Source organism: Helianthus annuus, chromosome 13 (genome assembly GCF_002127325.2).
Source record: "Helianthus annuus cultivar XRQ/B chromosome 13, HanXRQr2.0-SUNRISE, whole genome shotgun sequence".
Lineage (NCBI taxonomy): Eukaryota > Viridiplantae > Streptophyta > Magnoliopsida > Asterales > Asteraceae > Helianthus > Helianthus annuus.
Window position 1 is genome coordinate 67,578,774 of NC_035445.2, and position 26,300 is coordinate 67,605,073.

Here is a 26,300-nt window from a genome sequence, read left to right on the forward strand (position 1 = left end):
TCACAAACTAAGATTATCCGTTTTGGGCTTCAAGTTAACTACTTGACCCAACCATCACGGCCTTGTGTTAAATTTATACTTTTTTATTCAATTTATATATAGTTTTTTTTATTCAGTTTATCCAGTGCTTCAAGACATTTTAACTCCATTTCAATTAAACTTCTAAGCTATCTATCATCCATTACATGAAAACAAGCATTTATAATGCATTTAAATAAAAAGCCAAAACTGTAATATATACTTGGTGTAATAATACATTTAAAATTAACATAGTGAACTACTTATTATAGGTGATTTAGCTTCTAATTATAACGCTCACGTCTATCATCCGACATCCATTACATGATAACACATGCATTAGGGTTTTCGTCATTAAACATCTGAGTGGCATGCGTGTAATTAAATGTAAACTCAGGCCAACTTACATATTGCGGATACATGTATTGACCTTGATACATGTATTCACCTTGACCAGTGAAATGCTCCATCCTATGGTTATACTCGGCCACTATCGGCCCGCCACCACCACTTTCCTTCCCCTCCCCCTCCTCGTCACCACTACCGCCCTTCCCCTTCTTTCCACCACTACCTTTCGCCTGTACAATCTCAACCTTCTTATTCAGTTTGTCCTTAAGCGTTGTCATCAATAACTTCATGTCCATCGCTCCTTTCACTATCACCAAATCATTGCCCTTATCAATTGACATCTCCACAAACCCTGTAAGCATTCACACCGTTATTTAACGACGTTAAAATATTGTCACTCAAACTACTAAAAACATGATATCCATATAGTTAATTACCCTCGGTCTTCCTGACTAGATCTTGGATCTTCTTGATGCATCCCTCGCAATGTAATGGCATCTTCAACACGGTCGTTGTCACTGGAACCTGATTCATCGAAAAATCACACAACATTTATCAATAAAAATTAATTATTCAAAAGGAGGTCACCATTGAGGCCTAAACTAGGCGAACTAACTTGTTTTTGCTGTTTTTGTTGGTTCTCATGTTCTCGGCCACTGCTATTTTTCTTTTTTGTTGCCGGAGATACCAATTCCACATTCTTTTTTATTTTTCCCTTAACATTTTCACAAAGTTCAACCGGGTCAACTTTACCAACCACAGTGATTTTCATCCAATCATTATCCCCTCTCTCCACTGATTCCACACCTAAATACACACCCAAAATCAATATCATAAGTAATCACTAACAAAATGAATATTATTATTAGTTAGCTTTATTAATATTTGTTAGAGTTTCTTAGTAGTGGTCCTAAGGTTTGCTAGTAAATACATTTTTCCATTTACCTCTATTTATTCTATATGAGTTAAACCAAATTGTTTGAGCTAAATTATTAGTGAACAAGTAGATTACCGTCGAGAGAATGAACGAATTTAACGACTTTTCTAGCGCAACTTTCGCAATTCATGTCAATTTGGAGATCCACCGTTACAGTACCGTCACTCTCTATGTTTTTGTCAATATGCTTCGCATTGTGTCCACTTTGGTTCTTCTTCTGCAAAACCCACAAACATAATAAATACCCAATTGAAGTAACGTTAATTATAACTGCTTTGAAAAAAAAAACAGAGAACTACCTTTGCCATTGATAGATGTAAATTGCTTGTTGTGAGTGAATTTTGAAGTGGAAATCAATTGTGGCAATTGCTTGGATTAAATGGACATTGAAGACATGATATGAGGACAAAATAGATAAACTTTGAGGATGGTGCATGGTAGTTACTAAGAAATTTCGTTATAAAGGAAGTGGAGGATGACTCAAAGTCCAAACCACTAGTTCTATGGGAGTTGACCTCAAGTCAAGGGTCATTCACCTTAACCAAAAGTGAAAGAGTGAAGTAGTGAACCACCTTTTCTTGTAAAGATTATTACTTTGATGGTTTTTTTTCACCCTAAAGGAATGAAATTTATTGTTCGTTTAAAGTTGTATTATTTGTACTTTGTAGTTTATTTAAGAATGCATAAATGATTAGCTCTTTGAGTTATGATTGTTTGGTTACTAAATATAATAAGTCTCATATGAGTTCAATGGTTTTTTGGACTCCTAGGTATAACACTTTAAATCTCGTTGCGGATAAAAGGATGTTTGTATTACCTCGGATGAATATCACATTGTCACGGACAAAAAGACGTTCGTGTGATCTCAATTACCAACTAACGTGTTTTGGGTGTGACTAAAAAAATCATAAGTAGGCATAGTTAAATCTTAAATCATATCTAAGAAAATCATTCCCTGTATGAACTATGAGTGAAAAGAATCAAAAGCGACCATATATACATTTAAAAACACTCTAATTATTATTTAATAAATTAAAAAAGCCAACCTATCTTTTTTTAGTTTCTACTCCATGTATACGGTTTCGCTTCAAATTATCCATTACATGACAACACATGCATTAGGGTTTTCGTCATTGAACATCTGAGTGGCATTCATGTAATTAAACGTATTCTCGGGACGATTTATGTACTGCGGATATGTGTATTGACCTTGACCAGCATAAATCTCCATCCTATAGTTATACCCCACCAAAGACGGCCCCTCACTGACGCCAGCACCCTTCCCCTTCTTTCCACTGCCGCCTTTCCCTTGAACAACTATCGGCCCTCGACCACCACTTTCCTTCCCTTCCCCGCCACGATCATCGCCCTTCCCCTTGTTGCCATCGCCACCATTTCCCTGGACAACTCTCGCCCCCCGACCACCACTCTTTGTCCCCTCCTGGGCACGATCATCGCCTTGCCCCTTCTTGCCATCGTTGCCATTTCCCTGGACAACTCTCGCCCCCCGACCACCACTTTTTGTCCCCTCCCCGTCACCGTCGCTGCAAGTCTCCTCCTTTCCACCGCCACCATTTCCCTGGACAAATGTTGCCCCCTGACCACCACTTTCATTCCCCTCCCCATTAGCGTCGTCGCCCTTTCCCTTCTTTCCACCGTTGCCCTTCGCCTGAACAATCTCAATCTGTCTTTTCAATTTCTTCTTAAGTGTCATCATCAACACGTTCATGTCCATTGCTCCTTTCACCATCACCAAATTGTTGCTCTTATCAATTGACATCTCCACAAACCCTATGAACATTCATGACGGTAGTTAATATCATTAAAAGACGGTCTGTCACGCTACTTTGCTAAACATTCGTACGCTTACAAACAGGTCGTGTTAGCTATCACATTATATTAATGATAAACATCCACAGACATCCATTGTGTTATTTTTCAAATATCGTTTTAAATATTACAATAAAATATATTCGTGTGTGAGAGAGATGTGAAAGTGGGGCCACATTTTGAGTGTTTGTGGCATTTGAAATGCCAAACGCCAAGGCAACATTCAAATGCCCACTACGTCGGCTATGTCCGTGGACTCCTAGCGCCTCATAAACCAGGCGTTGAAGGTGCTCTTGAAGATGATATCCATAATTACCTTTGGCCTCCTCGATGAGTTTTTGAATCTTCTTGATGCATCCCCTACATCCCCCACAGTTCAATGACACCTTTAACACTACCGTTGTCACCGGAAACTGATTCACCGGAAAATCACACAACATTTATCAATAATAATCAGATAAAAGTCCATCACCGGCGAGGCGTAATTACTATAGAAACTAACTTGTTTGTGATTAATTTCGTCTTTAACGAAGTCCAAATGCTTCTTTGTTGCAGGAGATATCAATTCTACATTCTTGTTATATTTAACCTCCACGATCTCACGGAGTTTGACCGGGTCAACTTTACCAACCACCATGATCTTCTTCCAATCATTCTCCCTTCTCGTCACCGAATCCACACCTAAAATAGAGACCAAAAAAATCACAAAATATTACAAAACAAAAATTTTCATGCGAAATGATCAACTTTTTTATTTTGAATCACAATTTAATACTATCAACTGTCCACAATGGACTTGAACCCTCGACCTCCTAGCAGGTGCACCCTTCGAAAAAAAAAATTAGTGTATTTTTTAGGCAAAAGACATGACCGCACCACTTGAAAATATGGCTGAACCCCTCGTCAGCAAATAATTCCTGGGTCCGCCACTGCCTCTTAGGAAAAGAGCATGGTACTACACACCCTGATAGCGCTAGACCAAAGGCCCGTTGGTGGCCAATGAGCTAGTGGTGGAGTGGTAAGGGAGAGACCTTGTGTTCCAAGTGACTCAAGTTCAATTCCTGCCCCTAGCATTTAGTTTCTGCAGCACCTGGTGATGATGGGAGACTAGGCGAGTAGGCGGCGATCGCTAGTTCGATCCTTGAACTGAGCGGGTTTTACCTCACCGCACTGTCGTGCCTTCGGGCGAGTGTTCACGGGCTTCGGCCCTAGGTGAGGGTTTTCCCCGGTTCGGAAGGCGAGTGTATCCCGATGTGGTGAATTTCGCCAGTAGCCCATTTGGAGGATTCGTTGGCCGTTCAAAAAAAAAAAGGCCCGTTGGTGAAATTATCAACTAAGAAATGGATTGATTACCTTGTAGAGAACTAACGAATTTAACGACTTTTCTGGCGCAACGGTCGCAATGCATGTTGAATTTGAGAAGCATAGTAACAGAATCGTTTTTCTGGCCACCGTTGATCTGCTTCTCATTGTCGTTACTCTGGGTCATTTTCTGCAAAACTCACAAACATATTTATAATCGACTTTGGTAAATTTATTTAATTACGGTTTACAACTGGTTTGAGATTACTACCTTTGACGTTGGTGGATTTGTTTGGATTGTAAGAGAAATATGCAAAATTGATGAGGATTTGCTTGTTTGTTCGTAAATAAATTGTGAGTGGGGAATTATTTATAATTGCAAATGGTTGAATAATTGAAGATGAAATATGTAAGTTTGATGGTAGTTATTGAGAAATTTCAATAGAAAAGGGAGCATGCATGCATGGCTCCAAAACCACTCGTTTTATGGAAGTTGACCTCACTCGGCTTTCAAGTTTAAACCTTATTATATTATTTTTTATTACTTTTATGGGTTTTTTTTTTTTCACTTCGAAAGCTATATGGTGTGAGATAAATCCTTTTGCGTCACGTATGCAACATATAAGCGGAGAGGTTTTATCGTTAACTTGCACAGTGTGGAATAAGGTCCCCTAAAAACTCTTTTAACTATATTAAACAACAAAAAAAATAAAATAAAACTCAAATCTGATTGGCGGCCCCATCCCTTTCTTTCTTATCATGACCGCTATTCCTTTGGCGGAGGCCAAGAATAGCGCCCCTAATGGTAGCACCCATTTTCATGGCTTCTCCCCCCGTGCAGCACCCTCTCTCCACTGCATTAGACGGGTGATGCTATGACCTTGGGTTCAAGAAGGTCTATAGGAATAAGACGTGTAAACGGACCGTACTAACCTAGAAGGGGCGTGTATATATTCATTCATTTAGTTTTAACTGAACAAATGATCGAACACGAACAGTAAAATGAACTATGAACGGGGTTTGTCTTGTCCGTGTTCATTCGTTAAGAAATGAAACATGTTTGTGCCCATTCATGTTCGTTCTTAAATAGTGTAAACAAATAATTCACGAACGCAAATGAATACAAATGATCATAAACGAATGAAACTAACTGAACATATTGCATACATGAACGATTATAAACAAACATATGATCGAACACCGGTTAATGGTAAATGTGAACATCAATCTTTTGGCCTAACAAGTTAATAAAGTAGCTAATTGTATTGAGTGGTATTTTTGTTTCATACATTAGACTAAATTGTATTAGCCTGAAAAAATTAAATGAATTTATAAATGAACTGAACGTAAACAAATGAAAATAAATTATAACGAATATAAATGAACTAACAAAACATGTGTATATGTTCGTTCGTTTAACTAAATGAACAAAAAGTATGTTTACATTCATTCGGTTATTAAACAAATGAACTCCATGCCAAACAATTCACATGTAGGGGCATAGCTTTGAAGGGATGGGGGGTGCACCCGCCCCCGCCCATGTTTCGATTAGAAGTATAATATTTCCGATTTTTCGTCCAAAAATTCTAAAATTATATAGGTTCATCCCCGCCTATTATCAAAATGTATTCACTGAAATGAAAAGAAGTTGTCAATCTGAATTATTTTAGTTATTTATCTAACTTTCCTGTAAATTATAGCCAAAGGAGTCAACTAAATTCACAAGGTTTAAGTTCTTATACTACCGGTAAATATAATAATTTTTTTGAACGGCGTACGGTTAAGATATCGACTTGAATCCAGGACCTCCAAGAGAAGCAAAGCTTCCCACCTCCCCCTTAACCACTAGGCCAAGAGATCATTGGTGGTAAATATGATAACTAATTCATATAGTTGTAAGTTTAACTTTAACGGAGGATTTTATTTGATTTCCCGCAATTCTACGTCCAATTGTTAGTCACTAGTAATGCTAACAACCAGTGGTGGAGCTTGGACAAAAACTTGATAGGGTGAGGGCTGGACTCAAAAAATCCAAATCAGTAGGGGCAGACTCTTAAAAATCCAATTTTTACACAATTTTTTTTATTGATAAAATTAACACTAGCTACAAGCAAAAAATCAGTAAAGGCTAGAACACCCTATGCCGCCATTAACCTCCGCCTTTGCTAACAACGTTATTTTTCGTATTATTTTAAGTATCTTGATATGAACCTTGAGTTATGTTTAATAATGCTATTTTAATCAACAATCAACCACTTAAATCTTTAACCACAATAATCTCCTATAATATTTAAAAATTATCCATAAAATTTGAGCACTTATTTAACAATGAAACTTCTATATAAATATAGAAAACCCGGCAAGAAAATGGAACCTTGAAAGTTACAAAATTATATCACGAATGTTAAAATCACACCATTTATCCCAATTAAGGTTTACATCTTCCATAAATTTGTGATCCAAAAAAAACCACATTTTCTTTGATAAGATCCGTCTTCCGATTGAAATGAATGTAATTGTTGTTGAATGCCTTCTTGTTTCTAGCCTTCCAGATTTCCCACATTGTGACCAAGGAAACTCCACCAATGATTTTCTTCCACTCCTTAGACCCTTTCGTATTCGCTATATCCCAAGCAAATTCTGGATAGGTAAATCCCTCTTAGACCATGTGTAGTGATACACATGAATAATGTTCCCATTCTTGGGCGTTTACGCCATGTTGCAGTCCAGTCAGCAATAAGGCATTATGGGACGCTTTTCATAAATATGTGTAGTGGGCATTGTGGGGCAATATGTTAAAAGAGGTGTAATTACAAAAAACAATCAAAGATATTTCATTGGCCACCATCTTCTCAATCAGGCGTTTTATTAAGCACGCCCAACCTAAAAAAAAAACAATAAAAAACGCCCCTGGAGCAGTTGCGAGGCATTATTGGGCGTTTTTTAAAGGAAAAAACACCAAAAAAAAACCCACTAGTGGTGGTCTTAAGGTTAAACTAAAAAACAATACAGTGCACAACTTAGTTCTTAGCCTCCACCCTCTCCACTTCTCCAGCGACCAGCCCCTGCCCCACTCCACCGGCACCCACCATCCAACTCCGGCACCCCCCCCCCTAATATATCTCACTCTCAGGTGTTTTTTTCTATAATGATTTCTCTCAATTTGCTAGAATTGTTGTTTGATTTGTTGATTATTGTGTGTATACTTTTGAAAGTTGCTATATGACTATGAGATATGGCATTTAGTATTATTTAGGTATTATAAACATAGAAACTTAGTCTTACTTTGTAGTTGATTTTTGTTTTTAATTGCAAAACTATTTTGATTGTTGGAGGTCTTTATCTCAGTGGATCATAACTGAGATTTTTTGTTATGTGTTTGGAATATCATATTAGTTTTTTTTATCTGGTTTGTGATGAGAAGCTTTGTTATGAATTTGTATATTGGTGGAAGAGTGAACGGCTTATTAGGATCTTGTGACTAGTACAGAACAATGTTTTGTTCTTAGATTTTGTGAAACCTAAACTAAAATAACCATTAGATATCTTCTTAACCTGACTTCTTTGTGTATAAAAATTTATAAAAAACACACCCATTGATAACAAACTGGAGATTGAATAGAAATCGTCAACTTTTTATTAGTTTACTTTGAACGCCAAACTGGAGATTTCAATCAACAAATGATCCCTTCTTAGCAAGGAACTAAGGGCAGGAACAACCAGGAAAAATACCAAAAAAAAAACAAAGTGTACAACAACATCAAACACCAAAAAAATAAGACTAAACTACATGAAAACAACGGAACTTATTCAAAATATATACCACCAAAACCTCTAAATGAAAACAACGCCAAACTGGATTCCACTGGTGATAAAGCCTGACCCGACCGGACCGGAATTTCTAACGTCAATTTGACGAAAACTCAAGCACCTAAAAAATGAACACACTAAAAAAAATCCTAGATTCGTCAGTGTTTTTGTCAATATGCTTCGCATTGTGATTACTTTGGTTGTTGTGAGGGAATTTTGAAGTGGAAATCAGTTGTGGCAATTGGTTGGATTAAATGGACATCGGATGCATGATATGAGGACAAAATAGATGATGGTGCATGGTAGTTACTAAGGTGGTGTTTGTTTTTTTTTCAAAAAGAGCTTCCTGCCTCTTCTGTCTGCACCGTGCAGACGCGGGAAGATGTTTAACCTCAAAAGAGTGTTTGTTTTTTTTTTTTGAGAAGTGCTTCCTGTCTCTCCCCAGCCTCTTCATGAGGAAGTGATAAAACCAAAGCTTCTCCAAGAAGAGCTTTACCTCTTCTTGGCACCACCTCCACCTCCACCCATGCTCCGCCCTGCTCCGCCACCACCACCACTGCTCCGCCACCATCATCATCATCACCACCCCTGCTCCGCCACCACCACCTCCACTCCGCCACCACCTCCGCTGCTCCGCCACCACCACCACTGCTCCGCCATCATCATCATCATCATCACCACCTCCGTTGCTCCAGCCTCCACTCCGCCATCACCTCTGCTCCACCTCCACTCCGCCACCACCTCCGACATCATCATCAACATCACAAACAAAACCCCCACATCAAAACCCCCAAAACGAAAACCCTAAATCGATCGGAAACGAACACCCCAAATCGATCAAAGTTCAGCGAGTCCGGTCGACCTCATGTTCAGCGACTCCGGCCAGGTGTGAAGGCGGAGGTGGTGACGGTCGTTTTGTTCGATTCGTTGCAGGCTCGGTGGTTGTGATGATGGCGGTGGAGGTGGTGACGGTGGTTGTGATGATGGCGGTGGTGAAGTGGTGGCGGTGGTGATGATGGCGGTGGTGCAGATTGTAGAGAGAGAGTAGAGAGAGAGTGGAGGTGCAGATTGTCTGTGTGGTGTGTGTTAAAACCTAGAAGAAGAAGAGGTTTTATATAAAAGAAAAAACAAACCCTCTTCTCCTTACAGACTGAAGACATTTGGTCCACCTCTTCTCCTGCAGATGTCTGCAGATGTGGCCTGCAGCAGAAGAGGTTTTCAAGAAGAAAAAACAAACAGCACCTAAGAAACTTTGTTATAAAGGAAGTGGAGCATGACTCAAAGTCCAAACCACTAGTTCTAATGGAGTTGACCTCAAGTCAAGGGTCATTCACCTTAACCAAAAGTGAAAGAGTGAAGTAGTGAACCACCTTTTCTTGTAAAGATTATTACTTTGATGATCTTTTTTTTTTCACCAGGAATGAAATTTATTTGTTTAAAGTTGTATTATTTGTACTTTGTAGTTTATTTAAGAATGCATAAATGATTAGCTCTTTTGAGACATGATTGTTTGACTACTAAATTTAGTCTCGTATGAGTTCAATGGTTTTTTGGACTCCTAGGTATAACACTTTAAATCTCGTTGAGGATAAAAAGGATGGTTGTATTACCTCATATGAATATCACATTGTCACGGACAAAAAGACGTTCGTGTTATCTCAAATACCAACTAACGTGCTATGGGTGTGAACAGGGGCGGATGTATAGGCAGTTAGACTGGTAAACTGGTTCAGTGCCCGCTTTTTAAACTTGAGGTTACGAGTTCGAGTCAGGTTAAGGCCTTTTTTGCCTTTTTTTCTCTTTTTCTGCTTTTTTTTTAAAACTAAAAACGAATTAGGGTTCTAATACTTAGGAGTGGCAATTCTTGACACGACCCATTAACCCGACACGAAAAAATAGGTTTGAGTCGACTAACATGACCCGTTTAAAAAAACGGGTCGGGTTCGGGTTGACCTATTAACCCGTTTAGATAAAAGATCTTTTATATTTTTGTTTTTGTTTTTTCGGTTTCTATTTTACATGTTTAGTTAAAAATAATGTTAATTTTGACACATTATATTATTTAATTATCACACTCATACTAATCATTAAACATGTTATCGATAACTTGCTTAAATCCGAACAACTCATTTATAAATCGTCAACTTATATCACTCATTTAAAAATATGGGTTAAACATGTCGAGTTCGGGTTGATCCGAATTAATATGGGTTGGGTTAGGGTTAAAATCTTTGACCCAAATAATAGGAAAAATTACAAGTTTTGTCCTTTATCTTTATACCACTTTTCAGGCGGTGTCCTTTTTAACGAATGTTGACAGGCGGTGTCCTTTACTAGGTATTTAGTTGCAAGTTTAGTCCTTTACACCCAACCCAGTTAATTGTTGGGTGTGAAGGACTAAACTTGCAACAAAATACCTAGGTAAAGGACTAAACTTGCAACAAAATACCTAGTAAAGGACACCGCCTGTCAACAATTAACAGGGTTGGGTGTAAAGGACTAAACTTGCAACACCTAGTAAAGGACACCGCATGTCAACATTCGTTAAAAAGGACACCGCCTGAAAAATGGTATAAAGATAAAGGACAAAACTTGTAATTTTTCCCAATAATAATATGAGTCTGATTCCGGTTGAATATTTCACCAACCCCCAACCCATCAACCCGACACGATTTTTTTTATCAACCCACACGATTACCGCCCCTAAATTACTTATTCATGCCTTTCGCCCTTTCCCTCTACCCTTGACGCAAACACACAGAAGTCGCAGGACACCACACGCCGCCACTATCCTCTCGTCTCCAGCCACCACACACAGCCAGTCGCCGGAGCCACTCCAGCCTCCACACGGAGTCACACAACCCCTTCTCTCTTCAGGTTTGTTTAAACCCTAAAAGTTGTTGATTTAACTTTCAATTTGCGTATGATTACATGTCTGTTTAGAGATTCTGTCCATGTTGTTGTAGAAATGGTAAAGAGTTGTACATTAGGCAATTGTTGCATTGAAGATGAGGGATTTACCTGGTTTGTACTTAAATTGGTTGTACATTAAGTTTTGGCATATCTTACAAACGTCGATATCAGATGCTTTCTGGAGAAAGGAAGTCTTTTATTATCAAGTTGTATGAAATATAATCAATAGTCAAGATGTAACATGTAATGGATTCAAAATGGGTGTCAAGTTGTGTGTCATAACAGTTAAACACCTAACAACTCATGTTTAATTGTTTACTAATCAAACTATTAGTAATAAACTTATCAAGATTATTAGTGTGATGCTTTAGGTCCCTAATGGCTGACTGTAATATATTTTTGTTGAACAAAAGCTGCATCCATTTGGATAAGTGTATCTATATGTAGCGACACCGTTTCCTAAGTAAGGTTGACCTTTTCAGAAGAATTAAATACTGACAATTAGATTACAGAAATACTAGCTTCTACCTTTCATCAGTTTGGGGGGGTTGCTATAGATACGTACACCATCCTATTCAATTATTCAAACACCTGGTGACGTTATCATATGGATTGTATAACATGCATACATGGGGTGTAAATCGTATATTCGTATCGAGTTGATGGGTTTCGGGTTGAACTTTCAACCCTAACCCGGCCCTTATTCATGTGTCGTGTCGGCCCACTTTAAATGAAACATCTTTTGTAATTAGAGTCCTTTTAAGTGTTCTTGTTTCTTTATCTTTCATTCCGTATTAACAAACTTGAGTTTATACCTTTAATTAGCTCGGGATTAGAATAAGCAAATGAAAAAGATTGGAGAATGGTTAGAACTAATTAAATGGAATTATTGGAAGCCTCTACGAACCCTAAAAATCTGTCCATATAGTTGTCCAAAGCTTGATTTCTACAAGAAGCAACTAAAATATTATTGTTTACTGGTAATTGACAATGTTCTCATATAAATTTGTTAATAACCATTATTTTGATCTTTTTTTTTTTGTTTCAATATAACAATTTATGGTATTTGTTTATGTTTTTTGCAGATTGAAAAATGGAAGAAGAGAGAGAAGAATTGAAATCATTCAAAGAACTTGGAATTGTTGACGAACTGATTGAGGCTTGTGATAGTTTGGGCTGGAAAAATCCTTCTAAAATACAAGCTGAGGCCATTCCTCATGCTCTTGAAGGTTTTATTTATTTATTTATGTTTGCAGTTTTTTAAAATTTTATATAAATATTTAAATTGTGTATCTTGTTACATATTAAATGTAGCTTATGTTGGTTGTTTGTATGTATGTATTGTTTAGGGAAGGATTTGATTGGGTTAGCACAAACTGGTTCTGGGAAAACTGGAGCTTTTGCTCTGCCAATTATTCAAGCTCTTTTGGTTGCTAAACAAGCATTTTTTGCTTGTGTGCTTTCTCCCACTAGGTTTGTATTTTATTCCGTAATTTGTTTAGAATATACGTTGGATTATCTACTTATTTTTTTTCTTTTTGATGGTTTTGAATTTTCGTAGGGAACTTGCGATACAGATTGCTGAGCAGTTTGAGGCCTTGGGATCGAGCAATGGCTTAAGGTGTGCAGTGGTGAGTTTTTCTAGCTAATTAATTATTTATCGTTATGGTTGATTGGTTGTTATCGTCTACTAAGTACTACTTACTAAGTGCTACCTAATTGACAATTACCATAGATTATCTAACTAAGTTGTACTGTAGCACTCGACAATCACCATTGAATCCCTAACTTGATAAAAATCGTGTACGTGTAATGCTGTGATTTAAGATTTAAGATTTACGAACCTGTGGTAATCATGCACTTCAATTCCGCAGCTTGTTGGAGGGGTGGACCATGTACAACAAAGCATAACACTTGGAAAACGACCACACATCGTTGTAAGTTTTACTTCTGTTAATCTTTATTGTTTTCTTCATCTTGATATGCTAGCATAGTTATTTATTTATCATAATGTCGATATAGTTCGCAAAAGACAGTTTTAAAGTCATAAAGTACTATTTCTTTGCTGAAAACTTACATGTGTAATGTATATTAATCTCTCAAAATGCAGGTTGCGACACCTGGACGTCTTGTGGATCACTTGTCTAATACCAAGGGTTTTTCTCTTCGCACGATTAAGTACCTGGTAAATAATAAATTTCTTTCTTTTTTCTTTTTTTTATAGTCTGCCATTTTTATTGGTTATTTGACGTATTTTTTTTTACATAAGATAAAAGCTTATGATAGTTCACATGCGTATTTGACAGGTGTTAGATGAGGCAGACAGGTTGCTAAACGAGGACTTTGAGAAATCGCTTGATGAAATCCTTAGTGCCATTCCCCGTGAGAGGAGAACATACTTGTTCTCCGCTACTATGACTAAAAAGGTATAATCTTGTTATTATTGTCATCGTTTGCAAAAAATAATAATAAAGTTTCACATTGCAGGTGCAAAAGCTGCAGAGAGCTTGCCTAAGAAATCCTGTAAAGGTAGCAATATAAACGTCACTACAAATTGCGTATATATTTTTTTTAACAATTTTGTGATATACCGGTTTTTTATTGTTTTATTCAGATTGAAGCAGCATCTAAATATTCTACTGTTGACACCTTGAAACAACAATATCGTTTTGTTCCTGCTAAATACAAGGTCTGTATTCTGTAACCTGGTACGAGATTAAAATCATATATCTATCTGTGGTTTGATTTTATAATTATATATAATTGTTGTGTACACAGAACTGTTATCTTGTATACATCTTGATTGAAAAATCCGCAAGTACATCAATGGTTTTCACCCGTACATGTGAAGCAACCCGTCATTTGGCTTTGATGCTTAGGAACCTTGGGCTACGTGCAATCCCGATTTCCGGTCAAATGACTCAGGTACCACTTGAGCTATTGAAGGTTTAAAAGAACGGAAACGAGTTTCGAGGCGTTTTCCCTACTCCTCCCTCACGAGGCGAACCGAGGCGTAAGCCCGAGGCGGAATTATAAAATAAATAGTAAATTGCCAAAATCATCCCTGAGGTTTGGATATGTTTGCCATTTTCATCCAAAACAACTTTTTTGTACCATATAGTACTTCACTTTTGGGATATTTTGCCATTTTCATCCAAACGTCTAACTTTTTTGCCAAAATCGTCCCTGAGATTTGGGATTTTTTGCCATTTTCATCCAAATGTTTGATAGAAAAATAAAGCAAATTAGATGTTTGGATGAAAATGGCAAAAATGTCCAAAGCTCAGGGACTATATTGTACAAAAAAGTTGTTTTGGATGAAAATGGCAAACTTGCCCAAACCTAAGGGACGATTTTGGCAATTTACTCAAAAATAAATATAAAATTATATATCTTATAAAAATAATAATACTAACTAAATTCATCATCAAAAACACACATAAAAAAGACATATATTGCTTGAAATTGACACAAAAAGTCAAAAACTTGAAAAACAAATATCAAAAACCCCTGTGGCGCAGCCTTTTATAAACCCCCTGAGGCGTGCCTCAGATTCAATATTTGGGCGTTTCGCCTCGAGGCGCACGCCTCAACGTTTTTTAAAACCATGGAGCTATTCATAAATTTCTTTCAACTGTTTATTTCTATTTTAATTTGTTAATGTTATGAAATCAGACAAAGAGGCTTGGTGCATTGAACAAGTTCAAGGCTGGTGAGTGTAATATTCTTATATGCACTGATGTAGCCAGCAGAGGACTTGATATTCCGTCTGTTGATATGGTTATTAATTATGATATCCCCACAAACTCAAAGGTAACTAACTAGCTGCGTTACGCTTAATATAAAATTGTTTTTTGGACTTTATTTATGAATTAACAAATGGGATTTTCAGGATTATATTCATCGGGTTGGAAGAACTGCACGTGCGGGGCGATCTGGGGTTGCTATTTCGCTAGTGAACCAGTACGAGCTGGAGTGGTATATCCAGATAGAAAAACTTATTGGTAATGTACGAAATTTTTAATAGAGTAAAATGCCATTAGGTCTGGCCAGTTTTGCGACTTTTGCGTATAGGTTTGTTTTTTCGCATTTGGATCCAAAAGGTTTGAAATCTCGCCATTTTCATCTGGCTCATTAACTCCATCCGTTTTCTTCGTTAAGTCAGGGGTATTCTCGTCTTTTTACTTAAATTATTTTTGTTTTCTAATTAGTAAGGTATTTTGAATACTTGTACATTATGGTAAATGCTTCTACATAAAGGGAAAAAGACCGAATTTCCCTTTAAGTTAACGGAAATACCTCTGACTTAACGGAGAAAATGAATGGTGTTAACGGGCCGGATGAAAATGATAAGATTTCAAACTTTTTGGATCCAGATGCGGAAAAACAAACCTTTGGATGAAAAAGTCGCAAACCTGGCCAAACCTCAAAAAGACGAAAATGGCATTTTACTCTTTTTTTATTTATAAACCTCCTAAATTGTTTTATTTAAAAATTCAAAAATGCTTATTAGTTTGTATTTGACATACATTGTGGTTCAGGCAAAAAGTTACCGGAGTTTAGTGCCCAAGAGGAGGAAGTTTTGTTACTGTTGGAACGTGTGACAGAGGCTGAACGATTATCTCGGATGGTAAGCGTTTTCATTGGAAATGTTCATGGTAACTATTTTTTGTATTAATATTGTGGGTTTTGTAGAAAATGAAGGAAATGGGAGGTCCTAAGAGAAGAAGAGGGGGTGAAGGTGAAGAGGAAGAAGTTGAAAAGTTCCAAGGGAAGGGCAAGAAGAAGTCATCAAATAAAAAGTCAAAACGACAATTCGTTTAATTTCCAACAGTTTTGTTAACTGCACGGATTTTGTAAATTAGTTGAAGGTTATAAAGTTTTGACTGTGGTAGGATGTCATGAGACTACTGTTATAAGGTTAGATGGATTTATTATTATTGTAAACAAAGTCTATGGTATGAAGTATGAACTTGTTTTTGTCTTACTAATTGGTGGATAACTGATCTACCGTCAAGGGCGGAGCTTTTAAGGGGTGCACCCGCTCCCGTCAATGTTTCGGTTAGTAGTGTATTGTCGTCCGAAATTTTTAAAATTATATAGGTTCGCCCCCACCAATTATTTTGCTTAAAAATTCTCTGCCCCTGCCAAGTTTGTTGTCCAAAATATTTAATTTTCGTATCGAGTTAAAAAGGTAGAGAATTGGGCTATTAGTAATTTTTTATAATTGTTTTTAAATTTGAAGTAAGTTTAAATAAAGTCTGAAACTAGTTTTTATATAAATGAAACTTGAGTGTTCAAATTTAGTTTTATTATAAAGACAAGTCATTTGAATGTAGAGATAGACATAATCGGGTATTTTTAAAACCCGGAACCGATTCCAACCCGGAACCGGGTATGGTTACAAGTGATTGGAACCGGGTTCTCAGTGGAACCGGGTCCGGGTACAACCCGGGTACACATCATTTTTTTATAACCGGTTTCGGGTACAATGGAACCGGGTCTGGGTACTGTGTGGAACCGGTTACGGGTACTATTTGGAACCGGTTATAGTGAGTATTTCAATAAAGCTGATGTCTAATGTTAAGAACCGGTTCTTAACAGAAAAAGCTGGTTTTTTTTTTTTAATTTGTACCGTTAGAACCGGTTTTCAAATATAAAAATCGATTTAGGAGCAAACATTTCAATTTGCATCATCCAATCCATCTATCTACTTTCTCTGTAAACACATTCAAACCCGGAAGAACAATATGACATCGGAAGAAGGAGTTGTTTTGATTTTAGAAACCAAGCGTAACCCCGCAATTTGAAAATATTTTGATTTGTGTTTGATGTCGGATAACCATGAGATGGCTCGGTGCAAGAATTGTGGGAAGTTCATGAAGGCGGCAGCAAACTCCACCCTCAAGAAGCATACCGACAAACATTGCCCGGTGACAAAGGCAAAAAAGGAAGAAAAGGGCGAAGGATCCGGTTCTTCTAATGTGTAGTTTGGTGGATCCGTTTGTTTACTTATGTTTGATGTGTTATGTTTTATGTGTGATGTTTGTTCAACTTTATTGGTTTAACTTTATCAATGTAACCGTTTCGTTTGTGAAATAATAGTTCGTTTGTGAAATAATAGTTCGTTTGTGAAATAATAGTTCGTTTGTGGAAAAAAAATTCGCATATATAATCGTTTAAGTAGTACAAAATCGGTTCCTTCGGTAATCAAAATCGGTTCGCATATGTTTCGTAACAGAATCGGTTCCTCGGGACTGATCAGAATCGGTTCCTACGAGACTGATCAAAATCGGTTCCCAATTGCACCAAACATCCATATTGCGGCTATGCGATAATGTCCCACCACAAATGTAGCATTTGAACCTTGTGGGACATTATTGACGGATGGAGAGTTTGTGCTTTTAGAGTTCTTGGAGGCCATTAAAAATATGTAAAGAAGGAGAAGAAATAGATAGAAGAAGAAGATGATTTGTTAAAAAAAAATAAAAAAAAATGTGATATTTATAATATAACCGGTTCCAACGGTCATATAGGAACCGGTTCCAACGGTCAGATTTTACATTTAATGTGTTTACATATATAAAGATTCGGTTCCAACGGTAATATTCATATAAGAATCGGTTCCAACGGTAACATACCGGGTACAGATAGGAACCGGGTACAGATAGGAACCGGGTACGGGTAGAAACTGGGTACGGTTGGATTTTTTTAGAAAAAATGGGAACCGGGTAATATCCGTCGGGTTTCTTAAACCTGGGACCGGTTCCTCTGAGCATCGGGTAGGAACCGGAACCGGGTCCGGGTCCACTGGAATCGGGTAGGAACCGGTTTTTATGCCCATCTCTATTTGAATGAATGAAGATTATTTAGTTTTATTTGCAGGGGTGGGTATAGCTTGAGACAAGGGGTAGCCCCCGCTACCCCTTGACGCGCCGGAACAACTGACAAGAATAAAAAGAAAACGTAGAAAAAAACACTAAAATATAACCGAAAGAAAATCAACCAAAAAGTTGTATGGTAACGATGTTGTTCGTATGAAACCCGTGGTCAAAGATGAGCAAATTGTTCTGGGTACCGGTACCAAATTTGCCGAACCGAAAGATCTTAAGTACCAATTCGGTACCGACTTTTGGTGTTCCTGGTACCGGTTCACTACCGTTTTTTACCTTCATATATTGGTACCGTAACCGGTATTTTCAGTATCAGTACCGATGTTGTATCGGTTGGCATCGAGCTCATCCTTACCCCTGAAACTAAAAAAGGAAAAAAATTAAAAGTTGAAGAAAATTAACAAAAAAAAAATTGTATGATACCGTTGTTCGTACGGTAACCGTGATCAGGGATGAGCAAATGGTACCGGGTAGCAACACTGAATTTCCCAAACCAAAAGATTTCCAATATCAATTCGGCACCAACTTTTGGCGTTTTCTGTATTGGTGCCGGTTTTTACCTTCATGTACTGATACCGAACGGGACTGTCCCAATATTTTCGATACCAGTACTGGTCCGATACCGGTTGACACCAAGCTTATCCGAACCCCTGATATTAAAAAAGGATTAAAATTAAAAAGTAAAAAAAATAACTATTATTATAATATTAAAATAATAAAAATATTAAAAAAATTATATATTATTATAATATTAAAATCACTATTCAGTTGAATTCCTAATAATAATAATAATGGTGATCGGTGGATGATGATGTGAAATTAATAATTGCACTCGGTTGGAATAAGCGAAGATTGAAGATGAAATATGTAAATTTGATGGTAGTTATTGAGAAATTTCAATAGAAAATGGAGCACGCATGCATGACTCCAAAACCACTCGTTTTAAGGAAGTTGACATCAAAAACTTATTACTTTTTATGGTCTTTTTTTCACCCCTAAACCCATCTCTAACGCGAGGTGGCTAAAAAACCGAATTAACTAACCCATAATCCAATTAATCAATGAAATCGAACTGAAAAAATAGAATTAGGTCAAAAACCGGTGGATTGGTTAATTGTGTTTCTCAAAACCAAAAGTAGCGGGTCAGATATAGGTATCAATTGTTTCATACCCATCATAACCGAACCGAACTGACACATAGTAAAAAGTTCTGGATTTTGGACTTTTCACCATTTTCAATATTTGATGTCTTTGGTTGAAGGTTTGTTTGAACTTATGAGTTATATCATATTGTTTTGGTTTTGAAAGTTTGTTTGAATTTATGGATTATAGCATATTGTTTTGTTTGAATATTCAAAATTAAAATTATAGATTATATGTATTTTTAATGCTATGTAATATAATAAAAGAAATGTGTATTAACAATTTATTTCATTGTAAAAAAATTTCAAGCCCAAACATTCATACTTAAATTATGCATAGTAATGTTGTTTTGAGCAATTTTAGTTAGGCTCGAATTCATGGCTAACCAACCCATTTTAACCTTTAAAATTGATTAACCAAAACCACCTAATTGATCGGTTATGGTTGTCCATTAACTAACATATCGGTCATGAGTTTAGACCAAAACCCACCTCATGGCCGTCCACGAGGATTCTCAAAACATTTTGGGTCTGGGGTGAGTAAAAAGATAGAAGCCCCTATGAAAATTTAACTTTTAATTTTCAAACATCAATAATTCAAGTTTTAACTCTCAAGCATTAAACATCAATACCTAAACAAAATAAAAGTAAATAAAATAAATCCTTTATGATTAGATTTTATATAAAAAAAAGATATATTTGTTAATTTAAACAAAGTATAACAAAATTAAATCATATATTAATAGTAAATAAAATAAAAGGGGCAACAGAAGGAATTTTAAATGCATGGGAAATTATAAACAAAAGAAAAGTTGTTCTTTCTTCCTTAAATGTATTGTTATATAAAATTCAAAAAGCAGAAGTGGAACTCAAACCCAGATTCTTTGTTTTGAAATGTAAGCCGCTAGCCAACTCGTCTATCTTGGTCTTGTTGATTTTTTCCACACTAACATAACTTAAATTCAATTTAATAAAATATAATTTCAAAATTTCGAGCCTCCCGGGAGTACGGACATTGAGTCGTCACCAACCTCACCCATGCCCAAAGTCAGGCCTGACCAGCCCATGCACAATCCTATGTGAGGGTTAGCATGCCCAACTTCTTCCCTTCCTCCCTCTTTCACAATTCTTCACGTGTGGCACTCGTTCTACGTGAGACACCCTTACTTATCCACATCAGATGGGCACGACCTTGGGTTTAAGAAGACATGTAAACGAACCGAGAAGGGACACATTCATGTTCGTTCATTTAACTTTAACCGAACAAATGATCGAACGCGGACAGTAAAATAATGGGGTTTTTCTTGTCTATGCTCGTTTGTTAGGTCACACCAAGTCTTGTGTTTACACATTATTATATATATCAAATTATAACATGCTATTGCTCCAGGGGACTTTGTGGGTTTTTACTTTTGACCACAGTTGTTTTGAGATATTATGTTTTCGGCACTGCACACGTGTTAATTTTTGCTTTTTTACTCACTCACATGGTATGTTGTGAGAGAGAGGGGGGACCGAGATAGAGAAACAGATCTGGAAGTAGCTAGGAAGAGGAGAGAAAAAGAGAAAACGACAGAGCTTCGATGGGGATAACGACACCGGTCAAGGGTGACATAGCAACAATGGTGATGATGGTTCGCGATGGTCAGCGGTCACACCTTTAGGTGACGGCTAGGGTTCTGAACGAGGGTTTGTTTCTCCGGATGACATGAGCAATAGCGATTTTATTTTCCTTTGCTTCTTCATCTTCTACATAAACTTGAAATATAGCAACAATTTTTTTTGGCAGATTGATTTTTCTGTTGTGCGATTTTGGGAGAAGAAGTTTGGGCTGAGATTCGTTTCGATTGCGTCTCTCTCTACTGCAGCTTCTTCGGAGGTTTGTATCGATTGCTTGCGTTATCTTAAATCTCTACTTCATTAAAGTTTAATCGGTAGAGCCTGATGATGAATTTTCTTAGAAAATTGTTAGGGTGTGAGTATTTGAAATGTTTGCAAATGAATATTGATGTTGAAAAGAAATACATAGTATAATTTAATCATTATGTAAGTTGTAGTTGTTTGTAAGTGTGATTTATTTATTTATGTCAATCAATGCATAAGGATAATTCTTTTGATTATTAGTTGCAATGGTATCAATAGAAAGTTGTAATAAGATCTTTTTGTAGATAGTTGAGATTACGATTGTTGTGATGAAGTTTCAAATGATACATTGGGCATATTTAAAGCCTAATGTACAAGTTGCTCTTGCATCACTTTTTAATTTGTTGCCACGTAGTGTGATGTTTGCTTCACCGTTTTAAACGAAGCTTCAGGCGTGACGGCTAGGGTTACCTGTCGCTAGGGGTGTGCATGGGTCGGGTTGGGTCGGTTTTGGCCTAAAACCATAACCATAACCGCTATGTCGGTTAATGGATAACCATAACCATAACCGATCGGTTATGGCGGTTATGGTTAATCGGTTTTGATGGTTATAGCTGGTCGGTTGTGGGTGGTTAACCGTGTATTTAGCCTAACTTAAAATATGTTAATTTTTTAACATGGAATAAATTGTTATTGCATATTTGTATATGTTAGTATATTACATAGTATTAAAAATACATATAATCCATAATATTAACACTGAATATTCAAATAGAGTGATGTGATATATTTCATAAATTCAAATAAACATTCAACCAAAACCGCAAAACGATATAAAATAACCTGTAAATACTAAAAATCTTTAATCAAAAAATCAAATATTAAAAAAAACGGTGAAAAGTCTTAAATCCTACAAAGATTTATTACATGTCGATTCGGTTCAGTTATGGTGGGCATGGAAACATTGATAACCATAACCGACCCGCTAAATTCGGTTTTCTAAAAAACCATTAACCGACCCACCGGTTTTTGATTTGGTTCGGTTTTTTCGGTTCGGTTTTGTCGGTTAATTCTGTTTTTGCACACCCCTACCTGTCCCGAAAGGAGACGACAAAGGCGATGATGAGGATGGTTTGTTCGTATGTTCTTTTCGATGATTTCCCATGATTATCTTATTCGTAACCCTAATTTATAGTCGAAGCATCCACGTAGGGAATCTATGTTGTTTTTTTCGTTTTGTTTTTCGATTTCTTTGAATAGAACATGATGTATGAAACGTATTGTTTGTATTTTTAATGCGAGCTATGATGAGCGATTTGTTAGGGTTACCGAGATGACGGAGGTGGGGAAATGTAACATCCCAAAAACGGGTTTGGTAATCAAACCACGTTAATATTACTGACGGGTAAAATACCGTTAGTGGTAAAAAGTTTACCCGGTAAATATTAGGATTTAAATAATTAATCCTAATAATAAATAAAAAGTGAATAAAAGCTTTTAAGAAATAAAATGATAGAAGGCCCGAGTTAACGAGACCTAAAATAAACTTAGTCATAAATATTCCCAAACCCGCTAAGTTGACTAGGAATATTTAACCTAGTTAATAAGTGGGAATATTGTGGAAAATAAGTAGGTTGTGGCATACTTAATAACGAACCAAACATGAGGGGTTAAATTGGGATAACTTAATAAGTTATAAAATAAAAGCAAAAAAAAATCAAATCAAAACAAAACACACACTTGAAGTGTGTGTTCTGTAATCGACAGGAGCAAGCTCCCATGGAGCCAACCCCTAATTTCAACAAGATCTTCAAATTGGAGGATCAAACAAGGGCCAAATTCGGATTTGAACACATAGAAACGGTCACCAAGTCAAGGGGATCGTAAGGTATGTCGAATTTCTAACATTCTTGAAGTTGTGAAAATCGATTAACTTTGCATGATGCAATCTATGTACGAATCGTAGAGGCTATGGCCAAATTAGTGAAATGTGAATGCTTAGGAACAAACCCTAAGTAGAAATTTGAAGTAAAATTTCTATGATTTGAATAATTTGATGATTTACCACTTTTAGATAAGTGGGTTTTGATTGTGTAGTGAAGATGAGGATATGTTTATGCTAGAAATCATCATAGTTGATAGTTGATGCAAGATACTTGAACAATTTCCAAGTTTGAGTGTTGATCATACATGACTTGAAAAATGGGTTTTTGGATTATTTAATGAAATTGATGTTGTATTGGTGTTTATAAACACCATACTAACTTGTATGAATGAACTACTTGAACAAAATGGGGAATTGTTAAGAGTTCATACTTGATTTGAAGTGGGTCTTGACACAATAATTAAACTCATGATTTATGATTTAGTTCAATAAGAAAAGTAGTCAAAGATTCATAAGGTGTGAAAGTCATGATTTACAATGACTAATCTAACAACCTTGTGAATGATGAATGATAGTTGGCGCTTAACAAGCTAGGTGAAGCTTGGGGAGGAAGCGGGTCGAACGAGTCAAGCATAAAGAAAAAGCGTATTTGGGATGCAAGGTAAGTGAAACTTACACAATTTTGTAGAATACTTGTTTATTCTATACGATATAAATGCGATAACGATAATATAGAAAATATGAGTTTCCGACGCGATCGATACGACTCGGAACATATAAAGATGATAAGAACCTTGGTTTATGGCAAAAAGGGCAAAACGGTAAATAAATAATGTAATGATTTAAGAAATTATGAATTCCCGTTAAGATTACCTTGTAGTGTAATCTAATAATGATAAAAAGGATAAAATGGAAATTTGTCAAGTGTTGACTAATGTAAATCGAAGTTAAAAGAATACCCATGGCGTAAGCCGAAATGGGTTGAATTTGTAAGAAAAGAGTTTAAAAGAAAAGGGGCATGATAATAAAATCCGGGATGGGATGGATGTATGAATTGTAAATAAAAAACGATGTTTTTGATTAAATAGATAACGTTGGGCATATAGTCCAAACGGGTCGAATGGTGGTGATAACACCATTTGACAATAGCGACTAATTTGGTTGTCAAGCCTTGTGTTAACAGGACCGATTAGACAATCGGATAATTGCGTCACCATTGATGGTGTGATAATGAAAACAAGGTATAAATCGGGTCTACTTGTTGATCCGGGCCAGGTATGCATAATTATGTTGCAGTTAAAAGTGTTATTTTGGTCGAATAATTTGAGAGAGAGTCCTTCGTCATAAAAGGACTAAAATCGACCAAAACGCCCTTGTAGGCTAAATGGAACAAACGACCCTTAAAGGTTGTTTGGAAACGAGTTTTATGACTAGGTAAATACTTAGAATAAGTATAGAAGCTGAAAGAGGTATTATATTAGCTAAATGGCACTATTTGAGTTTTTGCCGTAAAATAATGATTCGAGAGGTAAAATTTGGTTTATATCGATCACCACATTAAACCTACCTTAAATACAGTTGGGGTGGGAGATTATAGGATAAGGAATGTGGTAACGGAATGCTAGAAGCAATCGAAAGCTATTTTAGGCTCGAAAGTGCTTAAATACCCTTAACGGGTCAAAATAAGCATACGAGCGAAAATTGGTTAAAATTGTGTAATAAACCTGTGAATTAGAACCTAATATGGTATATAACATTTATTTGAAGAAGTGTAGGTGATGTAGGAATCAAACAAATATGTTTGTTTGTTTGATAAAATGCATAAACGGGTAAAATTTGATAAAAAGGTAACGAGTCGAAGGCTTGAAAGTCTCAAAATTTATTTATGTTGGATGTTGGATTTTAACTCCATAAGATGGAGAATTAAATTACGGACGCGTAGGAAAAAGAATCGGGTAAAACGGATCAATAACGAAGAAGTTATGGTCATTTCCGTGAAATCGGGTTGAGCTGGGATTGTACAGCAACAGCTGAAGGTAACAGTCTGTGAAAACAAGGGCTAGGCGTGATGCCTAGGCCCTTGGCGTCACGCGACGCCCCTAACTCCGGAAAATTTTTAATTTTTGTCATTTTAACCCCTGTACTTGTTTGAACTTAATATTTGACTATCAAAACTAACTTTTAAGTTGGTTTTGATCATAGGTGATCGCCAAGAGTGCCCGGATGAAGATCAAGCTCGATGAGGAACCGAACACGATAAAATACAAACTTCCGCGCGACGTTTTGTCGTATCTTTAAAACGACGAATCCAATTACGTTAAGTTGTTCAGACTTTTAAAATTGTAAAAGTTTTAGTAAACTCGTATTTTCTAAGTATGCTTAATAGTAATTACATGTTTATTTTCATTATTTATACGAAAACCTTTAAAATAATAACAAGGGTGTTACAGGAAATTGTTGTGGGCGTAGTGGTGGAAGATGACGATGAATCATTGTTTTGATACACGCGTCCTTTTCTTTAGAGCACCTTGCGGTTGATGTCACGAGTTTAAGGTATTGTTTGATTCTTTTGTATTAATTTAGATGAATACCCAAGTGTGCTTTTATGATGACACAATTAAGTCAAAACAATGTTTGATAGAATAATGGGTCAGATAACAGTTTGGGTGACTCAATGAGGAAATGATTCGTTGAAAGTTGATCTTTTGAAAGATAATAGTTGCAATATTGATAATCAGTCTAATAAGATGAATTGAGGTAATCATGTGGTTATGGAAATTGATGGGAAGCCTTTTGATTTGTACAAAAAACGCACGATAATTGTCTTCAAAATGAGGATTTTCGTAGAAGTTGTTTGTCATGCTCTGCCTGGATATCAGTATGTTCGGCCTAAGCATAGAGTTGATTTTGTTTAAGTGCAGGTACATTTAGATTCATATATTTGTTTGAATTTATGTTCTTACTTTATGATTTATCATATAAAATCTATGTTAATTTATTCCATTTTTGAAAGAAAGGAATAAGTGACTGTGACTGTGTTACTCCGCGTTACCAGCGTACGTAGCAAATCGAAATTTATTCCAATTTTTATGTTAATGAACTTATGTTATATTTTTAGTTCATAAATTGCAGGCTAGCAGTTTTGTTGATGAAAATCAAAATCCGCTCCCATGATCTTCTACTTACCATGCAGGTGAACATCTAGATCCAATTGTTGTTTCAGAAGTCAAGGCCAAAAGAAAAGTTAAAAAAGAAGTCAATGGTGTGTATCGTTGTTTCCACAAATCAACTCGATGTGTTTACAGGGGCGGACCCACATTGGTGCCACCGGGGTCCCCGGACCCCAATCTAGTTCAATC

At 36.5% G+C, this 26,300-nt stretch overlaps 3 protein-coding genes across 6 annotated transcripts; 1 reads left to right on the forward strand and 2 right to left on the reverse strand.

Annotated features, from left to right (window-relative positions):
* Positions 1-209: 209 nt before the first annotated feature.
* LOC110886555 (heavy metal-associated isoprenylated plant protein 3) lies at positions 210-1,743 on the reverse strand. 2 transcript variants are annotated; one of them, XM_035981947.1, is made up of 5 exons: positions 1,603-1,743; positions 1,379-1,520; positions 983-1,173; positions 804-891; positions 210-673 (listed from the first exon to the last, which is right to left on the reverse strand). In XM_035981947.1, the coding sequence occupies exons 1-5, from the start codon at positions 1,609-1,611 to the stop codon at positions 339-341; spliced, it is 765 nt and encodes a 254-aa protein (XP_035837840.1). In that variant the 5' UTR covers positions 1,612-1,743; the 3' UTR covers positions 210-338. The 2 variants fall into 2 exon arrangements, with proteins under 2 accessions (XP_035837840.1, XP_021990057.1); XM_022134365.2 differs by having other exon boundaries at positions 210-718; positions 1,603-1,742.
* A 202-nt stretch (positions 1,744-1,945) lies between these two features.
* LOC110883495 (heavy metal-associated isoprenylated plant protein 3-like) lies at positions 1,946-4,791 on the reverse strand. The gene is made up of 5 exons (XM_022131227.2): positions 4,707-4,791; positions 4,487-4,625; positions 3,636-3,814; positions 3,450-3,546; positions 1,946-3,094 (listed from the first exon to the last, which is right to left on the reverse strand). Exons 2-5 carry the CDS (start codon positions 4,620-4,622, stop codon positions 2,403-2,405), a joined length of 1,104 nt encoding a protein of 367 aa, XP_021986919.2. The 5' UTR covers positions 4,623-4,625; positions 4,707-4,791; the 3' UTR covers positions 1,946-2,402.
* A 6,153-nt stretch (positions 4,792-10,944) lies between these two features.
* Positions 10,945-16,143, forward strand: LOC110883298 (DEAD-box ATP-dependent RNA helicase 10). Of its 3 annotated transcripts, none has more exons than XM_035981950.1 (14): positions 10,945-11,122; positions 12,244-12,387; positions 12,508-12,631; positions 12,720-12,789; positions 13,033-13,095; positions 13,269-13,343; positions 13,465-13,584; positions 13,646-13,687; positions 13,773-13,847; positions 13,937-14,083; positions 14,834-14,971; positions 15,051-15,167; positions 15,700-15,788; positions 15,854-16,143. In XM_035981950.1, the coding sequence occupies exons 2-13, from the start codon at positions 12,252-12,254 to the stop codon at positions 15,760-15,762; spliced, it is 1,170 nt and encodes a 389-aa protein (XP_035837843.1). In that variant the 5' UTR covers positions 10,945-11,122; positions 12,244-12,251; the 3' UTR covers positions 15,763-15,788; positions 15,854-16,143. The 3 variants fall into 3 exon arrangements, with proteins under 3 accessions (XP_035837843.1, XP_035837841.1, XP_035837842.1); XM_035981948.1 differs by having other exon boundaries at positions 10,946-11,122; positions 15,051-15,162; XM_035981949.1 differs by lacking the exon at positions 10,945-11,122 and adding an exon at positions 11,171-11,269 and having other exon boundaries at positions 15,051-15,162.
* The last annotated feature ends 10,157 nt before the right edge of the window (positions 16,144-26,300 follow it).

Bases quoted from the DNA above. Each gene is read 5' to 3' on its own strand.
- LOC110883495 (XM_022131227.2), bottom strand. From the start codon at position 4,622: ATGACCCAGAGTAACGACAATGAGAAGCAGATCAACGGTGGCCAGAAA. The intron at 3,815-4,486 runs GTAATCAATCCA...TCTCTATTTTAG, and splicing joins ATTCGTTAGTTCTCTACAAG to GTGTGGATTCGGTGACGAGA. The intron at 3,095-3,449 runs GTAATTATGGAT...GAATGTTCATAG, and splicing joins ACTCATCGAGGAGGCCAAAG to GGTTTGTGGAGATGTCAATT.
- LOC110886555 (XM_022134365.2), bottom strand. The intron at 892-982 runs GTTAGTTCGCCT...TCGATGAATCAG, and splicing joins AACAAAAACAGCAAAAACAA to GTTCCAGTGACAACGACCGT. The intron at 719-803 runs GTAATTAACTAT...GAATGCTTACAG, and splicing joins TCTAGTCAGGAAGACCGAGG to GGTTTGTGGAGATGTCAATT.
- LOC110883298 (XM_035981948.1), top strand. From the start codon at position 12,252: ATGGAAGAAGAGAGAGAAGAATTGAAATCATTCAAAGAACTTGGAATT. The intron at 12,790-13,032 runs GTGAGTTTTTCT...TCAATTCCGCAG, and splicing joins ATGGCTTAAGGTGTGCAGTG to CTTGTTGGAGGGGTGGACCA. The intron at 15,789-15,853 runs GTAAGCGTTTTC...TGGGTTTTGTAG, and splicing joins CTGAACGATTATCTCGGATG to AAAATGAAGGAAATGGGAGG.